This window comes from Anguilla rostrata, chromosome 10 (assembly GCF_018555375.3).
Source record: "Anguilla rostrata isolate EN2019 chromosome 10, ASM1855537v3, whole genome shotgun sequence".
In the NCBI taxonomy this organism is placed as follows: Eukaryota; Metazoa; Chordata; class Actinopteri; order Anguilliformes; family Anguillidae; genus Anguilla; species Anguilla rostrata.
Genome location: NC_057942.1, coordinates 39376561 through 39401509, shown reverse-complemented (window position 1 = coordinate 39401509; position 24949 = coordinate 39376561). Strand labels below are relative to the sequence as shown.

Genomic DNA, 24949 nt, shown 5'->3' with positions numbered 1-24949 from the left:
CTGTAAATAAAACCACCTGCATATTCGCCTATTATGCAATATTTGAGATATTTGACTAAAGTTTTGAACAATAAAACAATGGACAATACTTTCAAGAAAAACTGAATTATAAAGTATTTAAATGATCAAGAGAGCTTCAGCAATTTCTCTAAATTTTTTCTTGGTATTTTGACTCAGTTGTTGGCAGGTTTCATCTCGGTAAACCAAATAAATATTTTAAGATATTTTAGAGAGAGACTATAGGATAGAATAAATTATTGCATTTATTTGTAGCAAAATCTTTAAGAGCTAGTCCTTGCCCCTGCAGAAAATTATTTAACGTCAAAAGATACTACTGAACCGGAAAAGCCTCTTTCCGCTATGTGATTCCGGGAAGTTTCGTTTCCCTGAGCCGCTCGTTCTTTGTTTTGAAACAATCCTGACGTCATCTTACAGTGCACTACAGTATAATGCCCGAGCACGAGCCAGACCAGCCCCGCATTCCATTCCGAATAAAATATCGTGATGCACGAGAGCGTCACGTCCGCCCTCCACGCCCTAACCCTCCCCCAGCTACAGACGGGCCAGCTGACGATGACAGCAATAATTCATTTGTCAGGGACACGGAAAACCCTACGGACCCTGCCCCCTCCGTCCTTCACTGCCAGGCTCGTGATGTTTTGTAAAAAGCTCGCGGTTGCCGCTTGGGACGGCCAAAGCCGCCCCTTCCCACCCTGTGGGGAAAAAAAGGACCGCCCACGGGTCACGGCTCCGCCCATACACTCAAGCGAGAAGAACTTAAAAGTTTTCCAAATCACCGAACTCCTCCTTTTCGGTTGTTTTAGGACTTCAGAGAGGATTTGCCGACAGTTGGGAATTCCGCCTTCCATTCCTTATATGGCGTCACACATGGATTGGCAGCTGGTCACCGCTCCACCCACTCTTGCTTAATTTGGTCGCACAAAGGATCTGACAGCCCCCACAGTGGCCGCCCACTTTGCCACACAAGGCCGGCCTGCCCATATACGGCAAACAATCGACTAAATTGTATATTTCTCTCTTCCTTGTCCCATTAATAGGGTACGGTGACTCGCACTGGGGCGAAAGCAGTGCGATCATGGCGGAGCGCGTTCAGCAGCCACCGGCCAAACGGCTGTGCTGCCGACCCGGTTACAATGCTGCGTGCCGACAGGGCCAGCGGGCTGGAGGATCTGCCTGTTCTGGTTCCGGTCAGACTGGTTCGTGCAAGACCCAGAGCCCGGAGTCGCTCCTGGACATCGCGGCGAGGAAGGTGGCGGAGAAGTGGCCGTTCCAGAGGGTGGAGGAGCGCTTTGAAAGGATTCCGGAGCCCGTCCAGAGAAGGATTGTGTACTGGTCTTTCCCTCGGAGCGAACGGGAGATATGCATGTATTCCTCTTTCAATACCGGCGGAGATGAGAGTGGGGCTGCCGGTGAGAACGGCGACGAGAGTCGGCTGCCTTTCAGACGGGGTGTCGCTTTGGTCGAGAGTGGGTGCGTTGACAACGTACTGCAAGTCGGTGAGTGATCTAGGAGTGTTGGAGGGGAGGGCAGCGGAGGAGGGGGGTTGTTTTTTTGTTTATTCGCATTTATTTCAAAACTCTGTGGAGGCTCCTTGGTGAGAGGAAAAAGTCAAACATTGCCATCGACTAGGGGTAAATATCTGTCGAATAAACGCGAAGAACGGTGTGAAAATCACGGTGGAAAGCGAAAATGGGCTAATTTGCTTTGAACAAAGGACGGAATGTGTCCGTAACGCGCAGCAGGCGTTACATGTGCTATCTGCATAAACACAATGCACTTCCTTTAACATTTTTTACTTCTGTGTTCCAGCTCAGAACTGGAGAAGGCAGATAATTAGCTTGCTAGCGCGACCTCGCTAATTATGTAAATATATGTGGTCGCTAGTAGGCTTGTGTGGTAGCTGGTAAGCTATTTTAGTCAATGCGATATATAGCCAATGTATTTTTTTGTATTAGATACCCAATCGAAGTGGAGTGGAAAATAATTACGGAAGTGATCACTGCTTTGCTAAATGTAAACGGACAGACAACAAGGTTGCATAGCTAGCTAAGCGATCATTCCTCTTCAGACAATGACTTTTGTTCGACGTGCGTCATATTTGCTCATATTCTCCTATCGATAGCTCACGAGATTCGTATTTAGAAATGTAAACAGAAATTTCAAGCGTACATGTTTGGGCGTAGCTAGATGGATAGCTAGTTTACCCTTCTTGACTGTCGGTTTTTTTCTTCTTTTTTTTCTTTTTTTGAGGGGAAATGAAAGGGGAGGCGGTGGGGGAGGTTATTTGCCGTAACCTGCTAGCAACGGTTTATCTTTTTCCAGGCATTCCGGTATGCACTCCTTTCAGTCGCTAGCTGGTGGAGCGTAATTGTACACGACTCTTTGGATACCAGCTATAGCCAACACGTTTGTTATTGTAAAAGACCACGGTGGTTATGAATTTTCCTGGAAGCAGCCAACCTCCCTAGTTTTTTTTCTCTCACATGCGGAGTGCGCATATCAAATAGCCGTCAGGCATTCCCACTGAAAGCTGAGCTCGTTCTCAATTCCGTGTGCAATTTGCTGCTTTTCAGCTTTCTGAAATGAAAGCGAGCAAAGCCCCTTTAAATTTATTTTCACTGTTTGGGAATGGAAAATATTTGGAAAGAGGGCCGTGCGGGCGATTTAAAGATGTACTGCTTAAATATTCTGTACCGGAAATTGGCAATTCACAACTAACCGGTTCGCATTTGTCCTGTCAGGACTTGGCCGATTCAGAAACTGGACGGCACTGCCAAGCCAGATAAAATGAGTGGAACGGAGGAAAAAACAATGCAATAAATATCCAAGAGCAGTGAAAATGTCAGGGCGCATTCCTCTTTTCCATTGTCGAAATAATCTGCGGAATCCGAGTGTGCGCCACTCGCTGCGGCTGCACGCGCTGTGCTCCAGCACCTTTGTTTACCGCTTGGCTTATCTCGCGCTAAAGGACTCCTCCGGTCTGCGGGGCGTTCTTGTGGTCTCTTCACACTTGGAACGGTTCAGGATTCGAATCGCGTCGCAGCCCTTTAATTTGATTTCTAATTCCGATCTCCAAACCTTATTCTCTGCCAGCCCCCCCCCCCCCAACCTTCCTCAGAAGCGAGGCTCGAGCGGTTCCTCATCTGTAGTCCGGCCAACTCGCAGTTCGTAGCCAGCGTGCCTCTGTTTGCTCTTATTGGATCTGATTAAAGCCCTGTGCATCCGGGCAATTTTTTTTTCGGGCGCTGTTTAAAAAAAAAAAAAGATGAATAGGAACTGTTCTCTGTTTTCCAAAGGTTGCAGACTAGAGTTAGCTTCGGTTTTGCTGGCAGGGGATGCGGTGTGTGTGTGTGTGTGGTTATGTGGACTCACAATAAGGAACATCAGCGTATCACTCTGGGAATGTTTCTTGGCCGATCACATCTCGGAATCTCATGGAATTCTCTGAGGGGGGGGGGAGAAAAGAGAGAAAAGGCCAGCCAAAAAGCGATAAATAAAAGATGCAGGCTTCTTATTTTCAGAGAACGGCGTGTGGAGTGGAAGCGGCGGGGGTGACGGGGGCTTCTCGTTAGGCCAAGAGGCACGAGGCACGCGCTCCCAACTTCCTACTCTGCGCCACCGGAAGAGCCACTTCTGCCTTTCTTTAGGGGGGAGCGGGGTCCGAGGGAGGCTTGATTTCAAAGAGTATTAAGATTTAGGCTGCGGGATCACGTTTCCCCTCTCTCAGCAACAACAGGGAGATCATAAAGAAAATAACTGCGTGTGTTTGGGCTGCTCGCTCCGTGCCACAAATCGGTGCTTTTGATGTCTTCATTATCAGTAATGGTGGTATAGTAAAATAGTAATAGTTTGTAGCTGTAGTAAGTTATTCATGTTCTTTTGTGTTATTGAGAAGACACCAGTGGCCGTCTTTTGATGTTTGTTCGGTGGATTTACGGAGCTTAGGGAGTTGTGTGAGGGAGATAAGGGGGTTCTCACCTTACTGTGGGGTACAGGGGGAAGTGACTCCCCCCCTGTGTGTGTGTGTCTGGGGGGGGGGGGGATCTTTGTCCCTACAGGACACTGACAGCCCCCAATCCCCCTTCCTCAGAAATGGTGGATATTTAATACAGACAGGGCAGTGGCTTCCTCCCCTTCTGATTATTACTATTATTCTATTATTATTATTATTATTATTACTACGACAATCATTATTCTTTTTCACACATGATGCATACGTTCCTGTTCTGTTCGGCTCGGCGTCGTCTAGGATGGCTCACAAAGGTTTTGCTTTTTGTGTTCTATCCCACAATGCATTTCAGAATTAGGGCCGGGAATCAAGGGTGCTGGAGCCCCGCACGGCAGTCAGTCACTGGCAAATCCCCAACCCCCCAGGGGTGGGGGTGTGGGGTGGAGGGGGGAGGGGGTGAAAGTTCGGCTCACCCAGCGTCCTGGCCTGTACTCCGCCTGTCAGTGGATGATGGAGGCGGAGCCTGACGCCCTGCTGATCCTGTGATTGCGGGCCCTTTGTGTTATTAATGTGAAGTCTATGGCAGGCATATGTTCCTCTTATTATAGAGGCGGGTTAAATGGGGAGGAGGGGGGGGGGAGAGGGCACATGTTTGCAGTGAACACAGAAGCTGCATAGACACTAGAGATTACTCTGACCCTATTAGACTGCTTTTTTAGCGTGTGTACATGGTGTGTGTGTGTGTGTGTACGTGGTGTGTTTGTGCATGCGGTGCGTGCATGCGCTGTGTGTGTACGTACGCACGTGAGTGAGTGAGACAGGGAACGACAGACAGCTGTCTCGCTGCAGAACCGCTCCTAAGCGTCTCATTGGACCAGAGACGCGTCTGTCGATGGAAAACGCGACGCTATAGGACGTGTTTGGAAGGAGCCGATGTCTGCGTTGCAGGACCTGATAAATGATCTCTCGGTACAGTGGCCCGGTTCCCATTCGTACATCTGGCTTGGGGTTAACCCCCCCCCCCCCCCAATTGATAAATGGTCGTTGTATAAATTCTGTAATGAGAAACGTCTGCTGTTGGCTGAGTGTAAGTATTTCTGTCTGGTGATCTCGAGTATGCCTACCTTGTTGAAACCCCCCCGCACACATGCCCCCGCCCCCTCTTCTCCAGGCACTGCCATTTCACACCTTGACGCTTTTCACGTCTGAGAGGATATCCTACGGACTGCAAGGAGATCCCACATCGCACACCTGCGCATGTGTGTGTGCTTGTGCGTGTGTGTGTATGTTTGTGCATGCTTGTGTGTGCGCTTGTTGTGTATGTGCTTGTGTGTGCTTGTGCGCGCGCGTGTGTGTGAGAGAGATAGAGCTGGCCTCTGACAGGCCGCTGCTCTGTATCGATTGCTAAGGCCCACAAGACTCTGCTAATAAAGATTTATTCTCCTCTGCTCTCAGTTCTGCACTCTCCAGCTGGGGGGGGTGAGGGGGGGGGGGTAATGTGATTAGTGCATCGCCCATCACTCACCGCAGCCGCCTGGAGTACCCCCCCACCCCCCCACCCCACCCCCGTCACCACACCCCCCTCACTGCTGTGCAGAGATACTGAACCAAACTGCTGCAATGTCCTACAGTCACAGTCACACACTGCTTCTCACGTTCAGGAGGGAGGGAGGGAGGGAGAGAGGGATGGGCGAGATGTGGAGAGACGGATGGAGAGAGTGGAGGGGTGGAGAGGAGAGAGGGGCCAGATTGAGGGAAGATGAATGGAGCGAAGGAGAGATGGAGGAGAGAGGAGGTAAAATGGCTGATCCCTCCATTGGACCGGACGGATGTTTCTGTTCACTTTGAGGATGTTAGAATTCCCATAAATCAGGACAGCTTGAGTGTGGAAAATCTCTCCCACTGTCAGAGGTGGGAAGGAATCCACAGCATTAGGTTCTCCCAGATCAGTTGACTCAACACTACTGCAGAGCTCCTGGAACTGTATCTGCCCCATTCAACTGATCCTAGACCAGTTTTCCCGACATTACTACAGAGCTCCATGAATTTTATGTGCCCCATTTGACCGATCCTAGGCCAGTTTACTGCCAAGGATTCCATCATTGTTGTTGGAACTCCCAGTTCATTTGCAGCAGTTGGGAAAGGATAGAGAGGGAGAGTGAGAAGGGGGGAGAGAGAGAGAGGGAGAGAGAGAATGAAAAAGAGGGGGAGAGAGAGAGCGTAGAGCTGAGAATAGGGTGTTTGTGGAGGTGTAAGGCAGACTCATAGGCTGGTCCTGCACTGTGCTGAGCTAACCCAGAGGAAGTGGGCTGTATGGATGCCATATTTAACACTCAGAGAACAGGCCCTCAGTGTGACTAGTTCTGCATACAGGAGGGAGCCGGGTTACATGAGAGGTTGTGTGTGTGTGTGCGTGCGTGCATGCGTGTATGTGTGCACGTGTGTGTGTGTGTGTGTAATTCTGTGTATGTGTTTGTATATATTGTGCTTGTGTTTGTTTTAGTGTGTGTGCGTGTGTTTGTTGGTTTGATTATGACTCTGTGTGTGTAGCTCTTGTGTTTGTGCATTGGTGCGTGTGTGTCTGTGTGTATGCATGTGTGTGCATGCATGTGAGTTTGATTATGTGTGTATAGCTCTGTTTGTGCTTGTGCATTGATGCATGTGTGTGTGTGTGTGTCTGTGTATGTTTGTGTGCGTGCATGCGAGTCTGATTATGATTGTATGTGTAACTCTATTTGTGTTTGTGCATGCAAATGTGTGTGTGTGTGTGGCAACCATAAGGAAGGACGTACTCCAGTGTGGGAAATTCCCTGTGTGTGTAGTCTTTACTCACACACAGAAGGCTGCCTGGGTTTCCCTTTTTTTCCCCCTGGCGTGAGCGTCTCTCTGGGGGGGAGAAACAGGTGGGGCCCCCTGTGCTGGAAGTGCTTCTGCTGCTGGTGTTCCGCTGGAACCGGGGGGTGGGGGGGGGTGTGTGGCAAACGGACGCTTCTTAATCTCAAACAGACATTCCAGGAGTTACCGAGAGAGTTACCTCAGTCTAGGTTACCTGATAGTGAGACATTAAAACGCGTTAGCTGTTCAGTGGGAGTGAGGTCGTGGCTTTGTTGTGGTCCGGTGTTAAAACATTCTTTTTCAGGGGGGGTGGGGTGGGGGGGGGGTGGTTTACACAATGGAAGGTTTTTTGGGGGGGTTTATTACCCCCTGCATTCCCTAACCCTGCACCACTCTGACAAATGGCCTTTCCCCCTGCATCAGGAAGTGAAAGGTTAAGGGTCAAAGGTGGCTGTAGGTGAAGAGGAAGTGCTTTAATAAACACAGAGCTCACAGATCTGGCTAATTTAAAAAAAAATCTCACTGTAGCTCATACTCTTTCCTCCTGTCTCCCTGCTCTCTCTCTCTCTCGGTCTTCCCTCCTCCCCCTTGAACATACCCTGCTTTCCTATTTTTCCTCCCCCACACCAAGTCTCTTATTGCAGTGTTACGTTATTATTTGTCCCCCCGGATAGAGTTACAGCTCTTTGGTTCCCGTAATGTTATTACACGTGGGAATGTTCTGCACCTGCTGTCCTGCCTGTTCCAGGGGGGGAGGGGGAGGGGGGTTGTGTATGCGCCCAGGGCACTAGTGGGGTGTGTGGTCATGGAGGGAATTTTTGGATGGGAGGGGGGGATTTCCTGCTCGGATGTTCCTCCAGCGCTGTGTCTCGGATTGGGGCCCTGGGATTTGGGATACCCCCCTCCCCCACTTCGCTCCAGCTGTGTGTAGAGGGGAACCCCTTCCTGTTGTGACCCAAAGGCGGTTGAGTGAAATTTGGATGCTTGTGGCAGGTGCAGTGGGAGGTCAGAGCTGCTCTGATGTGTGGGTGGGGGGGGCCAGTGTAGAGACCGCGCAGAGGGAAGGTGATCTGGAGGAAATTGTCTGAGTGTGCAGCTGTGATGTCTCATTCAGCTGCCACTGTGTGTGTGTGTGTGTGTGTGTGTGTGCCTGTGTGCGTGCGTGTGTACCTGTGAGTGCACGTGTGTGCGTGTGTACATGTGTGTGTGCTTTTGTGCGTGTGTGTGTGTTTGTGCATGTGTGTGCGTGTGTGTTTGTGTGTGTGCGTGCGTGCGTGTGTGTGTGTGTATGCGTGCGTGTGTGCATGCTGTGTGTGCGTGCGTGTGTACATGTGTGTGTGCTTTTGTGCGTGTGTGTGTGTTTGTGCATGTGCATGTGTGTGTGTGTGTGTTTGTGCATGTGTGTGCGTGTGTGTTTGTGTGTGTGCGTGCGTGCATGCGTGCGTGTGTGTGTGCGTGCGTGCGTGTGTGTGTGCGTGCGTGTGTGTGTGTGTGTGCATGCTGTGTGTGCATGCGTGTGTGTGTGGTCTGCAATGCTCTGTTTCACTCCTGTCACTTCCCACATCTGCTAACTGAATACATGTCAAATAAGTGTAAGGCAAACAGTGAGAGGCGTGACCTATATTACTTCAAGATGGTGTGTGCACACCTTGCTATGCTCATTTCTCCAGACATTTCTCCAGCAGTCGCGTGTGTGTAAACCGTGGAGCTACCGTGCAGCTTTTTCACTGCGGTGTTCACCCGTCTGTCTGCGCAGTTGTGCTGACCGTAACCGTGTGTCCCCATGAAGACCACATTCAGGTACGACTGCCAGGTGTGATGTTTACTCGTGTGTCGACAGGAAGAGGGGGTGGCGGAAGTAGTCATGTTTCCTCCCACCCCCCCACCAAAGGATACTGCCCGAAAGTTTCGATTCTGCTGTGGCGCAGTGTTGGGGGCTGTGCTAAATCTCTGTGCACGTCCTCCCTTTAACCCAGAGGTGCACCCCGACTGTGTCGGGGCACTCCTGGCCTGTGCCACGGTACCCTGGATGTGGGACTGTGCTTTCCCCCTGCCTGTGTTAGAAGAGAGGTCTCTGGCATGGCTTTGAGGCGTTGATCTAAAACTCAAAGGGGCCCGTTAAATAGTCTGCAGGTTTACAGAGCCGCACTGAAGATCGGCTCTGAAGCAGCCAACTGCTTTTACAGAGGAGTGTGTTCATGCTTAGCACTGTTTCAGCAGCTGTGTGTGTGCGTGTGTGTGTGTGAGTGCACACACATGCGTGTGTATGTTAGTGTGTGTGTGTGTGTGTGTGTGTAGAGCGCTCACCCTGAGCTGGGGTCGTTTGGGGGGGCGGGGGAGACGGATATCCTCTCTCTTCCTCTCTCTTGGAATGTGCGGGAGATTCCAGGGCTTGGATCTGACAGAAGAGACGGAACCAGAGCAGAGACCTGCTGTCCTTTCAGGCCCTGAATCAGCTGCTCAGCAGGTGGACTGCAGCGTGTGGGGGGCGGGGGGGGGGGGGGGGGAAGCCTTTCAGGGGCCCGCTCGCTAGTCAGGGGAGCACCCACGCGCACGAGAGCCTCCTCTCAGGATTATGTGGGCGAGGCACGCCTTTCCAAATTTTCAGAAGGAAAGGGGAAAAGCTACAAGCGCTTGCTAATTGGGGAGAAAGGAGGCTCTGATGTCCGTATTCAGCCGTCTCCTCTGTGCATGACATCGCCGCTGTAGCTCCTCTTTGATACGCAGATGAATAAATGCATGATGGCGGCCGAGCTACTGCCCTTTCATATGGATATGAGCTCATATTTCACATTCGCTCTGGCCCCTCCCTCCCTCCCCCCTCTGCGTAATATATGCATAAGTTATGCGCATATAATTACCCGGAGTCTCCCGGAGACCTGCTGAAGTAGGAGATGAAACGCTATTTAAATTAGCGGCTCTGTGGAACACCCTTCAGATTACCCCCGGAGTTCACCATAACCCCTCCTCCTCTTCCCTTCCTTTTTCCCCTTCCCTCTGTTTTGCTGTTCTTCATCCCTCCATTCTGGTCAACAACAAAAAAAAAAACATGTTTTCGAAGATGTTTAATCGACACATACATGAGCTGTGCTTTACATGAGATTTACCAGTACTCAATCCTAGAAACGAGAATGTATGTGAAGTGCATTTTCCGTTTAACTGGATTATTTTAGGATTGTTTGCTTTTCATAAGCAAATATCCATGGTTGCTTACATATGATGTTTTATATTTACCCTCTTCTGGTAGTTTTAATGGAAGTAAAGTCATGTGACCACCAGTCCGTCTGTATGAACAGGGTGGATATCAGCTGTCAGCAGATCTGCACGAAACTGAAATGGTGGGGGGAAAGAGGAAGAAATTATAATATTTTGGGGTTGCTATGACGACTGCGGATTGTGGCGTCCAGCTGAGTGTTCTGTATAAGCATTATCCGTTCATACAGCTGGGTGATGGTAAAGGCGATTCGCTAATTATGGGATTGGAACCTGCAGCTCTGTGGATCAAAGGGCATCTTATATTACATTACATTACATTACAGGCATTTAGCAGACAACTTTTTACATCGCATTTGCGTCCATTTATACAGCTGGATGTATACTGAAGCAATGCAGGTTTAGTACCTAGCTCGAGGTACAACAACCAGGGAATTGAAAGTGCGACCTTTAGGTTACAAGACCAGTTCCTTACCCGTTATACTACACTGCTGCCCAGATGTTCCCTAACCCCTCTCCTCCCTCCCTCCCTCCCTCCCTCCCCTCCCCTCTCTCTCCTCCCTCCCTCCCTGCCCCTCCCCCCCCCCCCCCCCCCCCCAGGGTTCCACCTGAGCGGGACGGTGCGGGAGCCCGCCACCGCGTCGGACCCGGAGGCCTCCTACAGCGTGTCCATCAGCTTCGACCGCTGCAAGATCACGGCGGTGACCTGCAGCTGCGGCGACCGCGACATCTTCTACTGCGCGCACGTGGTGGCGCTGTCGCTGCACCGCATCCGCCGGCCGCAGCAGGCCCGGCTGCACCTGCCCATCTCCGAGACGCTGCTGCAGATGAGCCGCGACCAGCTGCAGAAGCTGGTGCAGTACCTGATCACCGTGCACCACACCGAGGTGCTGCCCACCGCCCAGCGCCTGGCCGACGACATCCTGTCCCAGAACTCGCAGATCAACCAGGTGCACGGTGAGCAGTGTGTGTGAGCAGTGTGTGTGAGCAGTGTGTGTGAGCAGTGTGTGTGAGCAGTGTGTGTGAGCAGTGTGTGTGAGCAGTGTGTGAGCAGTGTGTGAGCAGTGTGTGAGCAGTGTGTGAGTAAGGATGACATCCTGTCCCAGAACTCGCAGATCAACCAGGTGCACGGTGAGCAGTGTGTGTGAGCAGTGTGTGAGCAGTGTGTGAGCAGTGTGTGAGCAGGGTGTGAGCAGGGTGTGAGCAGGGTGTGAGCAGGGTGTGAGTAGGGTGTGAGTAGGGTGTGAGCAGTGTGTGAGTAAGGATGACATCCTGTCCCAGAACTCGCAGATCAACCAGGTGCACGGTGAGCGGGGGGGGGGGGGATGGTGTGTGAGAGGAGTGTGTAGTATGTGAGTAGGCACCGTGTAGTATGTGAGCAGGCACCTTGCAGTACAGTATGTGAGTAGGCTGTAAGTAGGGTGTAAGTAGGCAGTGAATAAGGCCGTGCTGATGCTGTCTCCCCAGGGGCCCCAGACCCCACGGCAGGGGCCAGTGTGGAGGATGAGAACTGCTGGCACCTGGACGAGGAGCAGGTCCAGGAGCAGGTGAAGCTCTTCCTCTCGCAGGGCGGCTACCATGGCAACGGCAAGCAGCTCAACCTCCTCTTCGCCAAGGTATGACCCCCCCCCCCCACCCTCGTACACTTGGCTTCACCCCCTGGAAGGCCACACCCACTGTACCTATTCTTCCGTTTTTTCAATTGAATCTTAACAAATTGTTCACCCCCCAATTTAAATTCTCACGGTGTCTCATTCTGTCACTTACTCATGAGTTACTGTCATTAAATCAGTTCTTTTCTTGCATGAATTCTGATTCTGTTTTTCCTCATTCTCTTTAAAAAAAAAATAATAAAATAAAGTAAATTCTAATTAAAAAAGATGAATCATTGATGTTTATTTATGGCACAGAGACGGAGGGTTGGCTGTGAGAGGTGTTTTAATTGTGTAGCGTCTCGCTGAACGCGTGTCTCCGATCCTTAATTTATCCTGTGCGCGCTGCTTAATTAAAAATCCCCTCCCCGAGTCACGCTGAGGACCGGCCTGGTGTCGTGTGTTAATGCAAAGTGCCAGTTTGTCATCGGAGTGAGGGATTCAGTGTGAGCGATCAGGGAGCCAGAGCGACTGTCTCAGTGTAGATTAATCACCAGTGATTTTTCTCGGTGTAGTTTCTTTGTTAGTCTAACACCGCCGTGCGTTTCTCAGTGCAAACTCTTTGTTAGTCTAGCGCTGCTGAGTTCCGCTGCGCAGATTCAAAGTGGGGCACTGTTTTTGTACGAAGGCTGCCCTCCCATTTGTGTTCACACATTAAAGTGCTTTGCTGGTAATGTCTTTTCCCGTTTAACGACAGCGAGAGTGTTTCTCTCTGTGCTTCGCTGAGTGTTTATGGATTTTTCTGGCCTGGCCTTAAATGTGCGGGCCATTTTTATATTTCTGACGTTTGTAGCGGAGATCACAGGCTGGCAGAGAGAGACTCCGTTCTCTCACATTTCAGGATTTATTTGCCTTTTCTGCGATGTGGGGCAGCGCCTCATGGATCTGTGTCTGACTGAATGTGTGCTGTCATTCAGTTGTCAGCAGGAAACATTGTGCTGGTGTGAATGTGTGTGTGTGCGCATGTATGTTTGTATGTGCGTGCGTGCATTTGTGTGTGTGTGCACATGTGTGTATGTTTGTGTGTGTATTACCTCTCTCTCTCGCTGCAGATGCGGGTGCGTGTGTGTGTGTGCGTGTGTAAATGCGTGTGTATTACAGCTCTCTCTCTCTCTCTCTCTCTCTCCCCCCCCCGCAGGTGCGGGAGATGCTGAAGATGCGGGACTCGAACGGGGCGCGCATGCTCACTCTCATCACGGAGCAGTTCATGGCCGACCCCCGCCTGGCGCTCTGGAGGCAGCAGGGCACAGCCATGACTGACAAGTACAGGCAGCTATGGGACGAGCTGGGTGAGCGCCTGCGTTACGCCTGCGTTAAACCTGCGTTACACCTGCGTTACACCTGTGTTAATGCCGTCATTACACCTGCAATACACCTGCTTTACATCGCCATTACACCTGCGTTACGGCACCATTACACCTGCACCACCTGCATCACACTGCAGTTACTCCTGTATCTCACCTGTGTGTGTGTGTGTGTGTGTCTGCAGGCGCTCTGTGGATGTGTGTGGTGCTGAACCCACACTGTCGGGCAGAGCACAGGTGGGCCTGGCTCCGGCAGCTCAGGAAGTGGAACTCTGTGGACGTCTGCCCCTTGGAGGATGGTAACCATGGCAGCGAGCTGCCCAACCTCAGCCACTCCCTCCCTCAGGGTGCTCATGGCCACCAAGGTGAGAACCAGTCTGGTGTGAGAAAGCACTTCCTGTTGGTACCTCTGAGGTGAATCGCCTTCCTCAGGGCTGCTTTGGCACATGTTCCCAGCCGGGATTTGAACCCGTGACCCCTCTTAGGTCCAAGGATGTTTGCTGTAGCTTCTGCCCTCCTGACTGACAAAACAGATCATTATTTTGACAAACAGCAGTATTTGTGTGGTACCCCAACTGATGCAGTTTTGTGTAGCACGCCTGATTGGCTTTTATTTAGACACATCTGACCCCCGAGTTCTCCACCCCTGCCCCCCTGCCCCCTCCAGACTCGGCCAGCAGGCCCCACAGGACGGTGTTCACGAGGGCCATCGAAGCGTGCGACTTGCACTGGCGTGACCCCCACCTGCAGCGCATCATCAACAGCGACCCGGACCCTGGCTGCTGTTACCGTGACAACGTGGCGGACGGCTCGCCCCTGGACGCCCACAGCTGGCCCATGTGGCAGGGTGAGAGCCGCACTTCCTGTTTCTGTTTAAAATCGGAACGCTGAGGACAGAAGATTCCGTTCCTTTTTCTCTGGAGAGGGCGGTTGGGGGTGGGGTGGGGGGGGGGGTTCCCTGTCATCACCAGTCCTGCCCCCCACCCCTGTTCTATTGTGACAGTCTGTTAATTTTTTTTGCGCCAACCCTTACAGAAGTGAGAATTTCTCAATGTGTCGCCTGACTTCTTATTCTTCCTCTTTCTCCTGTTCTCCTGTCTCCTCCTTTTCCACTCTCTGTCTGTTTCTGTCTCTCTCCCCTCTTTCTCATTCTCTCTCTGTCTGTCTCTCTTTGCTCTATCTCTCTCTCTCTAGAACACGTCCCGACGGCATGCGCCAGGGTGGACGCGCTGAGGTCACATGGTTACCCCCGGGAGGCGCTGCGGTTGGCCATCGCCGTGGTGACCACCCTTCGCCGCCAACAGCAGAGGCAGCTGGAGCTCTTCCGCCGACACAAGAAAGGTGGGGGGGGGGGGTGACTGGGCATAAGGGGGTCCAGGGTGGCCCTAAAGTTTTATCAAGTTTTTTTTGTTTGTTTACGCTCAACATTCGGCCTCTATATAATTATCTTTATGATAATTTATTGTTATGTTATCATTTTAATACACATTTAAACATTTACTTTTTTGTGTGAAATGTAACGTTTTTTCTCTCTGCCTTGGTTCAGTAATGATGAAGATGACAATGCTGGTGATGGTGAAAGTAAGTCATTATCCTCCTGATGATGAAGATGATCATTCTCACTCTCCCTCTCTCCAGAGTTGCTCCATAAAGGCGTGACCTCCATCTCAAACTCAGAGGGGTGGGTGGGGCACCCCCTGGACCCCATCGGGACCCTGTTCAGCACGCTGACAGAGACAGGGAAGGGGGGAGACGATGGCTCAGCCTCTTTCCTGGACCCCCCAGGTACCATAATACTCTATGCCTCATTAGGGTTTAAATCTTATTTTGTCCCTTTTAATACAGAGAGCAGGAATGTGTGTAGTTTCTAATACAGATTACAAGTACCAGAGTAACCCACCAAACAGAAGATATGACCCAGAATGACCCAAAAATCTACATTCCCCCACTCCTGTATCTCAGTGGGAGGAGTCACTGCTCACACACACCGCTCCTGTGTCTCAGTGGGAGGAGCCACAGCTCACATGCTCCGCCCCTGTGTCTCAGTGGGAGGAGCCACAGCTCACATGCTCCGCCCCTGTGTCTCAGTGGGAGGAGTCACAGCTCACACACACCGCTCCTGTGTCTCAGTGGGAGGAGCCACAGCTCACATTCCCCACCCCTGTGTCTCAGTGGGAGGAGCCACAGCTCACATGCTCCGCCCCTGTGTCTCAGTGGGAGGAGCCACAGCTCACATGCTCCGCCCCTTGTGTTTCCCCCAGAGGGCAGTGCCCAGGCGAAGCGGGCGGAGTCGCAGTCCCCGCCCTCGCGGCGCCCCCTGCAGGCGGGCGATCCCTGGCTGCCGCTGGCGGTGGAGATGGCGCTGCTGGGCCTGGGGCAGCAGCGGAACATGCCGGAGGGCCTGTACGCCCAGGAGAAGGTGGGCCGCAGCGAGGAGCAGCTCATCGCTCGGCTGCAGGAGGTGGAGCTCGACCACGCCCTCCTCAAGATCTTCCGCAAGCAGGCCCTTTTCCTCCTGGAAGGTGAGGGGGCTGTCCCTCAGTCCACCGTCCCTTATTTTCTGTAACGATGTTTGCAAACAGGCTCTCACACGAGGTTGTGGCTCACTCTGGACATTTTCCTGAGGAGAATCAAACAACCGGGTAGTCCCCAATAGATTTGTATATCCCTTTTTACATTTATGAGTTGGCGTACCCCAATTTTTTGGCTACAAAAGCTCAAATACTGGAGTCTGCCCCCTTAAAACCCTACCACACACCCTCTCTCCAGCAAAATCAGTTAGAAGATATGTCCTCCTCTGTGTAGCCAGCACTGTTACTGACATGCTGACACTCCCACTTAAGGGATACTAGATTCCTGCTTAATTAATTGTTTATGGTCAAAACATTCAATTTCAGAATTATAACTCTCTCCCTCTCTACACTTGTCTCTCGCTCTCCCCGCTCCCTCTCCATCTGTAATCTCTACATCTTCCCCCTCTCTTTCCTTTCTTTCTCTCACTTTCTCAGGCGGTCCGTACAGCGGCCTGGGGGAGATCGTTCACAGGGAGAGCGTCCCCATGCACACCTTCGCCAAGTATCTCTTCTCCTCTCTGCTACCTCACGACGCTGACCTGGCCTACAGGATTGCACTGAGAGCCATGAGGTTTGTAGTAGCGCCACACCAGGAGGGGAGGGGTACTGCAGGTGGAGCAGAGGTTGAATCTGCAAAAAAAAAAATCATCATAATTCTTCAAAAAATATCATTCTCAGGGACAATGAAAAGACACTTTATATTGTCACATTTGGTGTTTTTCAGGTGGTTTGTTCAGTTATGGGGTATTAATGGTATATAGACCTGGATAAGTAAATATTTGTGTGAAAAATATAATGCAAAATTATGATAAAATAAAATTGACATGCAAATTGAATGACACTGAGATGGACATGCAGAGTATTAGGGTGAAATGAGGATTTACTGAGTAAGTTTCAGACCTTTACTGAAATTTAGAACTTCCCAAGTGGTGAAGTAGCACCCAGACAGGAAGTGAAAATGCCTTTCTATAGTGAGCAGGGGGCTGATAGAGAGATGTGGCAATCAGTGTCTACTGTAGGAATCTCTCTCTCTCTCCCTCCCTCTTTCGCTCTCTTCCTCACTCCCTCCCTCCCTCTCCCTCTCTGAATCTTTGAACACAGTGTTCCATGCCTCTCTGGTCACCTGAGGAGATCAGCAGCAGTAGCAGCTGGACCTCCAGCAGGTTTAAGTTTAGAATCATATTGTGACGATTTAATGCTCTACACACCCCCCCACCACCACCTCAAACCCCCTAAATCACTGCAGTAGAGAGAGCCTGCCTGCATCAAACCAACAAACTGGCATATGCAACAAAAAAACAATCTTAAAAAATAAAAACCTTCAAAGCTGAACAGGGTATGTGAAGAAAGATGTAGCAGTGTGTGCCTGTGTGTGTGTATGTGTGTGCGTACGTGTGTGTGACAGTCTCACCTGTTACCTGCGTCCCTCCCCTAATTAGAGTGAAAAATGGGGTGTGCTTGTAAAGAGGCGTTAAGAAGCCATCAGCACTGCAGAAAGACTGCTATTTATGGGGCCTGCCTGGGGCCTGATTTAGATTCATAAACACCGATATGAGCAATGGTGTGTTACAAATCTGCACCGAACCGGCGGAGGAGCTGTGTGTGTGTGTGTGTGTGTGTGTGTGTGTCTATGCGTGTGTCAGTGTCTGTGTCTGTGTGTGTGTCTGTATCTGTGTGTCTGTATGTCTGTATCTGTGTGTGTGTGTGCGCCTGTGCGTATGTCTGTGAGTCTGTATCTGTATGTGTGTGTGTCAGTCTGTCTGTGTGTGTGTGTGCGCGCCTGTGTTTGTATGTCTGTGAGTCTGTATCTGTGTGTCTGTGTTCACTTGAATAGAATTATCAGGAGGTTTATGCGCACACAGAGAGAGCTGGACGGTGTGCTTCGTGCAGTGTGGTCTGTCTCTCTCCCTCTCTTCCGTAATAGCTGGCGATCAGCCTGGGTTTTCGGGTTCGAACTCCCTCCCCCCGAGACTCCCCGTGCCTTCCCAAAACAACAGGGGCACAGACCCGCACATTCCCTCGAAAGCCCCTGGCCCCTGCCGTAAGTGTGTCACAGGCTGTGGAGCGGCTCCAGGACATGCAGCTCCACATTAATAACGCGCATAAATCATCCGAGTACTTCCCTGCGGACTTGCCTGGCAGCCGTGGGAAAGGATGTGTTTACCTTTTGCGGGGGGGGTGGTGGATATTTGGGGAATATTTCTGAGCCGTTTTGGAAGCAGGTGGGGTGCTCAGTGTGATGCTGACCAGAAGCTCAGGGAGAGAAGGCTGTAGAATGTTCTGGGAACTCTGCATGTTCCAGGAGTCCAGGAGTCCGACTCTCTCTCTCTCTCTCTCTCTCTCTCTCTCTCTCTATTATCCTCTATCTCACTCTCACCCTCCCTCTCACTCCTTCCCTCTCTTCATTTGTCGCTGTCTCTCTGTCTGTTCTTTGTAATTGTGTCCGTGTGGAATTAGTTGCGAACAGAACTGACTGTTTCTGCTCAGGGGTTGCGGTGACCTTTGACCTCCAGCCGGCTCACTCCCCCCCCTTTAACCAGATTCGCCAACATTCCGCTTGTTGACATGTTTCTCATCTCTGAAATTCTTTCGCAACTCTGAGACTCGCCGAATAACAGTTATTTCCTAAATTGCCTGAAAGCGAGATTGACAGTCAATAGTCACTATCCGCACCGTGAAAGCATTTAATTATGTGTACAGTAATTACCGCGTGTAATGGATATAATAATAACTAATTAAGTGTATTCATTCGCCGCTATTCATGCAGCGTCCTCAAAGCACTTTCTAACAAGGCTACAATGAGCAGATTAAGTGAGACTGAAAGCCAGCCGATGATGAAAGTCACCCCCTTATGAGACGCTTTAGATCTTCTCTTTGAGGTCTCCGATGCGAAGCCGCGTTTTTTAAGGTCGTCGGGTTCGTCCCTCTTGCTTCGGCTAGACCCTCAGGAGGCCCACTGCTGTGCCTCAGTCTCCCTCTACCTGGGCCCTGTCCTACCTGGCCACCGCGAGCTGGATATATTAAGAACAAGGGCACCGTTTTAATCCTCCCGTTTATGCCAACCCGATTTTTGAATATTCATTTCGCTATCTAGGCGTGTGAACGCATTTACATTCTGACATTTGGGCAAGAGCTCTTATCGTGAGAAATTCACACAGATTACTTTTTTTTTTTTTTACACACGCTGTACATTTACACATCTACTCGGCTGAAGCAGTCCATGTAAATTAGCTTTGCATGAGGGAGCAAAAGCCGCCTTCCACCTGACGCACGTGAAATCCTGCTTTAGAAGCAGCTCTCTAACTGCTCCACTTCACGGACACCCCTGTATGTTCAGCTGCGTTTCAGCTTTGGCCTGGTTCCCTGTGTGTGGAAACCAAACCCACAAGAGTCTTTCATTAGCACTTATTTATAATCCAGTCAAGCAGGTCTTTTAATTGAGTGAATGGAAATTGAGTGTCAGAAAAGCGTCTGGTTGGAGAAAAAAAAGTGCCGGATTGAGGGATGGGGACTGATAAGGGTGTTCGGTTGATGGTCTGTTCTGTCCGTCTCCTAGGTTACCAGTTCTGGAGACCGGGGCGACCGCCAGCGACCTGTCGCGGCCCCACCACATCGTCTCCGTCGTCCACAACCGCTACCCGCGCTGGTTCACCCTCAGCCACATCGAGTCCCAGCAGTGCGAGCTGGCCTCCACCATGCTCACTGCTGCCAAAGGTCAGCGGCCATTTCGTGCCCTTCGGTGTCGCGCTCGCCATTCCGTGCCTGTGGTTTCACATCCACCATTTCGTGCCTGTGGTTTCACATCCACCATTCCGTGCCTGTGGTTTCACATCCACCATTCCGTGCCTGTGGTTTCATATCCACCATTCCGTGCATTCAGCTTCACACCTACTATTTGGTGCCTTGATTCGCAGCCACCGTTTTGTGTGTTCTCTTTCTATAGTTTCGCAGCTACCATTTTGTGCAGGCTGTCTCATAGCATTTGTAACTTCTGCAGAGAGGAGAGCCGCCATTTTGTGCCTGCTGTCCCACAGCTGTACCTTCAGTGCAGTGAGCAGCCCTGTGTTTATTTCCCTGCCCTCCAGGTGACAGCCGGAGGCTGGAAACGGTGCTGGAGTCCATACAGAAGAACATCCACTCCTCCTCCCACATCTTTAAGCTGGCCCAGGACGCCTTCAAGATCGCCACGCTCATAGACAGCCTGCCGGACATCACCCTCCTCAAGGTCGCCCTGGAGCTGGGACTACAGGTAACTGCTGCACGCACGCACACACACACACACGCACGCAGCATGCAGACACATGCGCACACACACACACACACACACACACACACGCATGCACAGACACACACACACAGACACACACACACACACTAAAGCTGAACCTGTGTAATTAAGAGAGGAAGCTTGTTGCTGACGGGTGCAGATTATTCAGATAATTAATGAATGTTGCTAAAGCAGAACAAACAGAAACAGGTGGGGAGAAATTACCGGCAATTCAGCCCCCTGAATTTCCACCCTACACACACACACACACACACACACACACACACACACTCCCCCTTCCCCCTCCCCTCTCTCCTCACCCTCATCCCCCTCTCCCCTCTCCTCTCCTCACCCTGCAGGTAATGAGGATGACTCTGTCCACGTTAAACTGGCGCCGGCGGGAGATGGTGCGATGGCTGGTCACGTGTGCCACAGAAGTTGGTAAGTGACCATGTTTCTTATTTTCTCTCTCTCTCTCTCCCTCTCTCTCTCTCTCACTCGCTCTTTCTCTCTCACAAGGGGGGGGTTACTGTATATCCAAACATGGGGAGATTCTTTAAATATCAATACAGTGTTTTAATATGGACCTAGGCATTTATAGACAGACAAAAAGAGGTTTTGTGTTCGGGAGGTTTTATTGAAATCACGCTGTTCTTCCCCCTTTTCCTCTTTCTCTCTCCATTTTCTCTCTCGCTCCCCCTGTCTCCCCTCTCTCGTTCTCCCCCCCCCCTCCCTCTCTCTCCCTCCTTTCCCCCAGGCGTGTACGCGTTGGACAGCATCATGCAGAACTGGTTCACCCTCTTCACGCCCACGGAGGCCACCAGCATCGTGGCGTCGGCGGTGATGTCCAACGCCACGGCGCTGCGGCTGCGGCTGGACGGGCGGCAGCAGGACGGGCTGGCGGGCAGCGCCCGCACGCTGGCGTTGCAGTGCGCCATGAAGGACCCGCAGAACTGCGCCCTGTCGGCGCTCACGCTGTGCGAGAAGGACCGCATGGCCTTCGAGACGGCCTACCAGATCGTCCTGGAGGCCGCCGCCACCGGCATGAGCCACGCCCAGCTGTTCACCGTGGCGCGCTACATGGAGCACCGCGGCTACCCGGGCCGCGCCTACAAGCTGGCCACGCTGGCGCTGCCGCACCTGAGCCTGAGCTACAACCAGGACACGCACCCCGCCATCAACGACGTGCTGTGGGCCTGCACCCTCAGCCTGTCGCTGGGCAAGAGCGAGCTGGCCGCCGTCGTCCCCCTGGTGGTCAAGAGCGTCAAGTGCGCCACCGTGCTGTCGGACATCCTGCGGCGGTGCACGGTGGGCGTGGCCGGGGTCGGGGGCGTGGTCGGGGTCGGGGGCGTGGCCGGCGGCGGGGGCGTGGCCCTGCCGGGGCGGCGGAGCTCGGGGAAGGCGGCCATGTCGCTGGAGAAGGCGCCGCTCAGGCAGCTGCTGGACGCCACGGTGGGGGCCTACGTGAACACCACGCACTCGCGCCTGACGCACATCAGCCCGCGCCACTACGGCGAGTTCATCGAGTTCCTGGGCAAGGCGCGCGAGACCTTCCTGATGGCGCACGACGGGCACGCCCAGTTCACCCAGTTCATCGACAACCTCAAGCAGATCTACAAGGGCAAGAAGAAGCTGATGATGCTGGTGAGGGAGCGCTTCGGATGACCGAGGCCCTCCTTCCTTCCTTCCTCGTCTTAGTCTTCATCGTCCTCTTCCTCGGAGGCCGCCTCTCCTTTCTTCCGTCGCCCCCTGCGATTACTTGAGCCTTTCTTCTTCTGAAAAACGGACAAAAGGGGGGAAAAAAAAAACAGATGGGGGGAGGAAAAAAGGAGAGCCATGCCGGTATTATTAATATTATTGTTATTATTATTATTATTATTATTACTGCTATTACCTGTACAGAACTGTTCTTGTCGATGATAGAGGAAACTGTCACGTCGTGAAAAGGTGTGTTTTTGAGAGAAGGAGAAGGAGAAAATGGACGGTTTTGCTTAATTGTCATTTTATACTGAGTATAATATGTTGTCTGGTCGCGGGAGTTGAAGCGCGTGGTGCAGCTACGTTAAGAAGACGAAAACGTGGCGTAAAACACTGCTGGACCCGTACCTCTTTAAAGTGTGAGAGAAAAACAGTCCCGTTTTAATGTCTGATAAGAGCAGAGGGGTTTAATGGGGACAGAACTGCACCAGAGGTTCCCAGTCCTCCTGGGCTGTGCGGAGGCGGGGCGAAGAAGGAGGGGGTGGGGCTTGGAGGGGGCGGAGCTCACTAGCGTGGAAACTTCAGCAACCGTGTCAACATAATTTCTCAGGGATTTCTCGCAGGAAAAAAAAAAACGAAAATGAAAACAAAAAAAGGAGAGTGTTTTATTGTATTGTGTATATAATACAGGATATGTCTGGAGAAGAAAAAAAAGTATAATGTTTAACTAATTTATAAAGCATATTCTATGTAATGCAAAAACAATACTTGAAGCTGCAGTAGCTTTTTACACAAAACACATCAGAAGGACAGACCTGGACTTTTTTTAGGGGGGGGGGGGGTCTATGCAGGCCAGTGAATGAATAGGAAATAATAGTGGTGGTCATGTTCAGAATCAGTATGCAAAACATATTTAATTACAAACAAAGCATTAATGCACTCACACATATGTGTGACATACACACGCACACATGCCGAGTAAAGAATACACACACGCACGCACACACACACACACACACACACACAGAACCGCAGTATTGGCCCCATTTGTCCGAAGGTGGGACGCGAGTGTTGGCACTGCGATTTGTAAATCGCCGGAACACTGTGTCCTGCTGATCTCTCCCAGGCCAGGAACAGGCTTCCAGAAAGTCTGCCGACTCCCCCGGGGAGCGGATTAGAGGTTTACGAGGCCAACATCATCCGAGCGATGTGAAACCACAGAAGGACAGGTTCGGCCTGACTGCGGGTTCACAGTCGCCTGACAGCACTGCAGTTAGTGGTGGCACGTCTTAAGGAGTCCTTCTAAAAATACAGCTCAGTGTAACTTACCGCGCAGATATGAATGCACAGCATGCTGGTGAACTCGCTGCTTTGTCACATTGACTCCATTGTGAGGTCACGGAACGCTTCGCGATTACGATGACGCAATTGCTGTGCCATTGTGATGTCACAGAGACGCTTCGGAATGCTCAGTGTTGAGTCGGGAACCTGTTCTAAAATTCTGCTCTTCTGCCAGGTCTTAAAAGTCTGCTTCTTTTTTTTTTTTGCTGGTCTTATTTCAGCTGGATGGTCAGTTGTTTTATGTGAATATACCTTTTCCTGTTCCTTTAATTTTTACAGCTCTTCCAAGATTGCTAAACAGGACTTCTGAAGACCAAACTCCCTTTCATTTGATGAAAGCTAACTTTTATCTGAACGGTTTCCAAAAAAAAAAAAAACTTTTGCTTTTAAAAAAGCAATGTCATCCTTTTGGTTTAAAAAAAAGAAAAAAAAGAAAAAAAGTTGATTGCCTTTTGTTCCCACAATTTGAATATTTCCAAGAGGTTTATTTTAGGTTTTGTTGCATTGTTTATTTTGAACAAGTTATGTTTAACATTTTATTTATTATTTTTATTGGTAAGACTGTGTACATCACCACCTGTGTAAACTTGGTCATGGAACTGAAATTAAGATTTTATACACAAATTTATTTATGTAACAAAAATCACTGTTTTTATATACTTGATAATGATCCAATGATTGCATTTTTTTTGTTCTTGTATTAATTAAAAAACATTTGTTTCCAGAGTTTATTTCTCTGAATCACTTTTCTGCAGGTAACAAGTGTCATTCTCTTTGACATGTCACAATGACATTGATGACAATGCTGACTTTGATACGTTTAATACAGAATGCTTCCATTTTCATAACAATGTCCCACAATGCCATTTGGTTTGCCTGTGAATGATGTTTCCTAATTGCTTTCCTTGCACTCCATGAGAGAGATGTTGCCAGAACTGTGCAGTAAATTCTGTGACATTTTGTTTCCTTATTTGCTGAGTAGACCTCGGTCAAATACATAATTTGTTTTGGATTCAAATATTTTTTCTACGCTTTACTGATCTTGTCTGGTATATTGGAACCAATGAAATACTCTCAAAAAGTGCAAAACCCCACCTTCTGGTCATATTGGCTGGCTCAGTTACACCAGGCAAGATCAATAGAGCACAGAAAAGTATTTGAATCCAAAACAAATGCGTATTTCACCCTGTAGACAGCCAGAGCAACTTAAACATGGCACTGCAGTGTAACGAGGGTCATTTGAGGTGTTGTTTCTCTTCCTTTCCTCTCAAGATAGCACAGTATCTTTCTGAATGAGAACTGCAGCATTAATCAGATGTTGTGCACACATCACAAACACGCCTGCAAAAACCACTGTGCATTTTTGGTTTTAGGCATTCTTTATCATTTCGCTCAACAGCGGTGTAATAGGAAATGGAGCATTTCAGAATAATACAAGATAATGGAGTCCTTGTTTGACACTGTGGTCAGACTCTGGAGAAAATTTCTATTATACGCGTAGTGAGGTTATGAAATTGATACTAAATCAATTTTTTTTTTTTTAATCGAATCTGGATGTGATTTATGTTGTCTGATGTAGATGTTCTTTTGTTATTACCAACTGTTTCAAATTCGGTGTGCCCCAGAGATCTCAAAGCCCGAACGTACATGCAAGGGCACATACTCGACTAGACGCAAAGGTTAGCAACACAAGACCTTTGCCCCGCCCGAAACCAATCACGGCAAGAGTTACAAATGCGTCCAGGTCAGAGGTCGTACCCTGTTCCCACGGCAAGCTCGCGTTCTTCCTCCGTTCTCCCTCCTCTTCCTCCTCCTCCGGTCGTTTTTCACGCGTGTGTATAAACTCCGCAGTCTTGAATCCAGCCAGGATCTGTGACACACACAGCTGAGCATGTGGAGCGCAGGCCCCGTCCAAAACGGGCTTTTCAGGATGTGACTTAATTCCTGGTCCGGCTCCAGGGCGTGGCGCTCCGCCTCGCGTCCAGGCCCCGCCCCCTTTTCTCCCTGCCCCCTCGCTGATTTATTTTGTGATTGTTGGCTTGGCTGCAGGCGGCACTATTTAAACGTTGTTTTTGAACGCTGGGACGATATTTCAA

General features: G+C 50.5%; 1 protein-coding gene across 1 annotated transcript; it reads left to right on the top strand.

The window, feature by feature from the left end:
• The first annotated feature begins 716 nt into the window (after positions 1-716).
• Positions 717-23579, top strand: LOC135233446 (zinc finger SWIM domain-containing protein 6-like). Its single transcript, XM_064297002.1, has 14 exons — positions 717-1517; positions 10619-10975; positions 11486-11634; positions 12809-12959; positions 13160-13339; positions 13642-13821; positions 14169-14315; positions 14613-14759; positions 15236-15496; positions 15983-16118; positions 19104-19261; positions 19633-19796; positions 20174-20255; positions 20572-23579. The coding sequence occupies exons 1-14, from the start codon at positions 1097-1099 to the stop codon at positions 21477-21479; spliced, it is 3441 nt and encodes a 1146-aa protein (XP_064153072.1). The 5' UTR covers positions 717-1096; the 3' UTR covers positions 21480-23579.
• The last annotated feature ends 1370 nt before the right edge of the window (positions 23580-24949 follow it).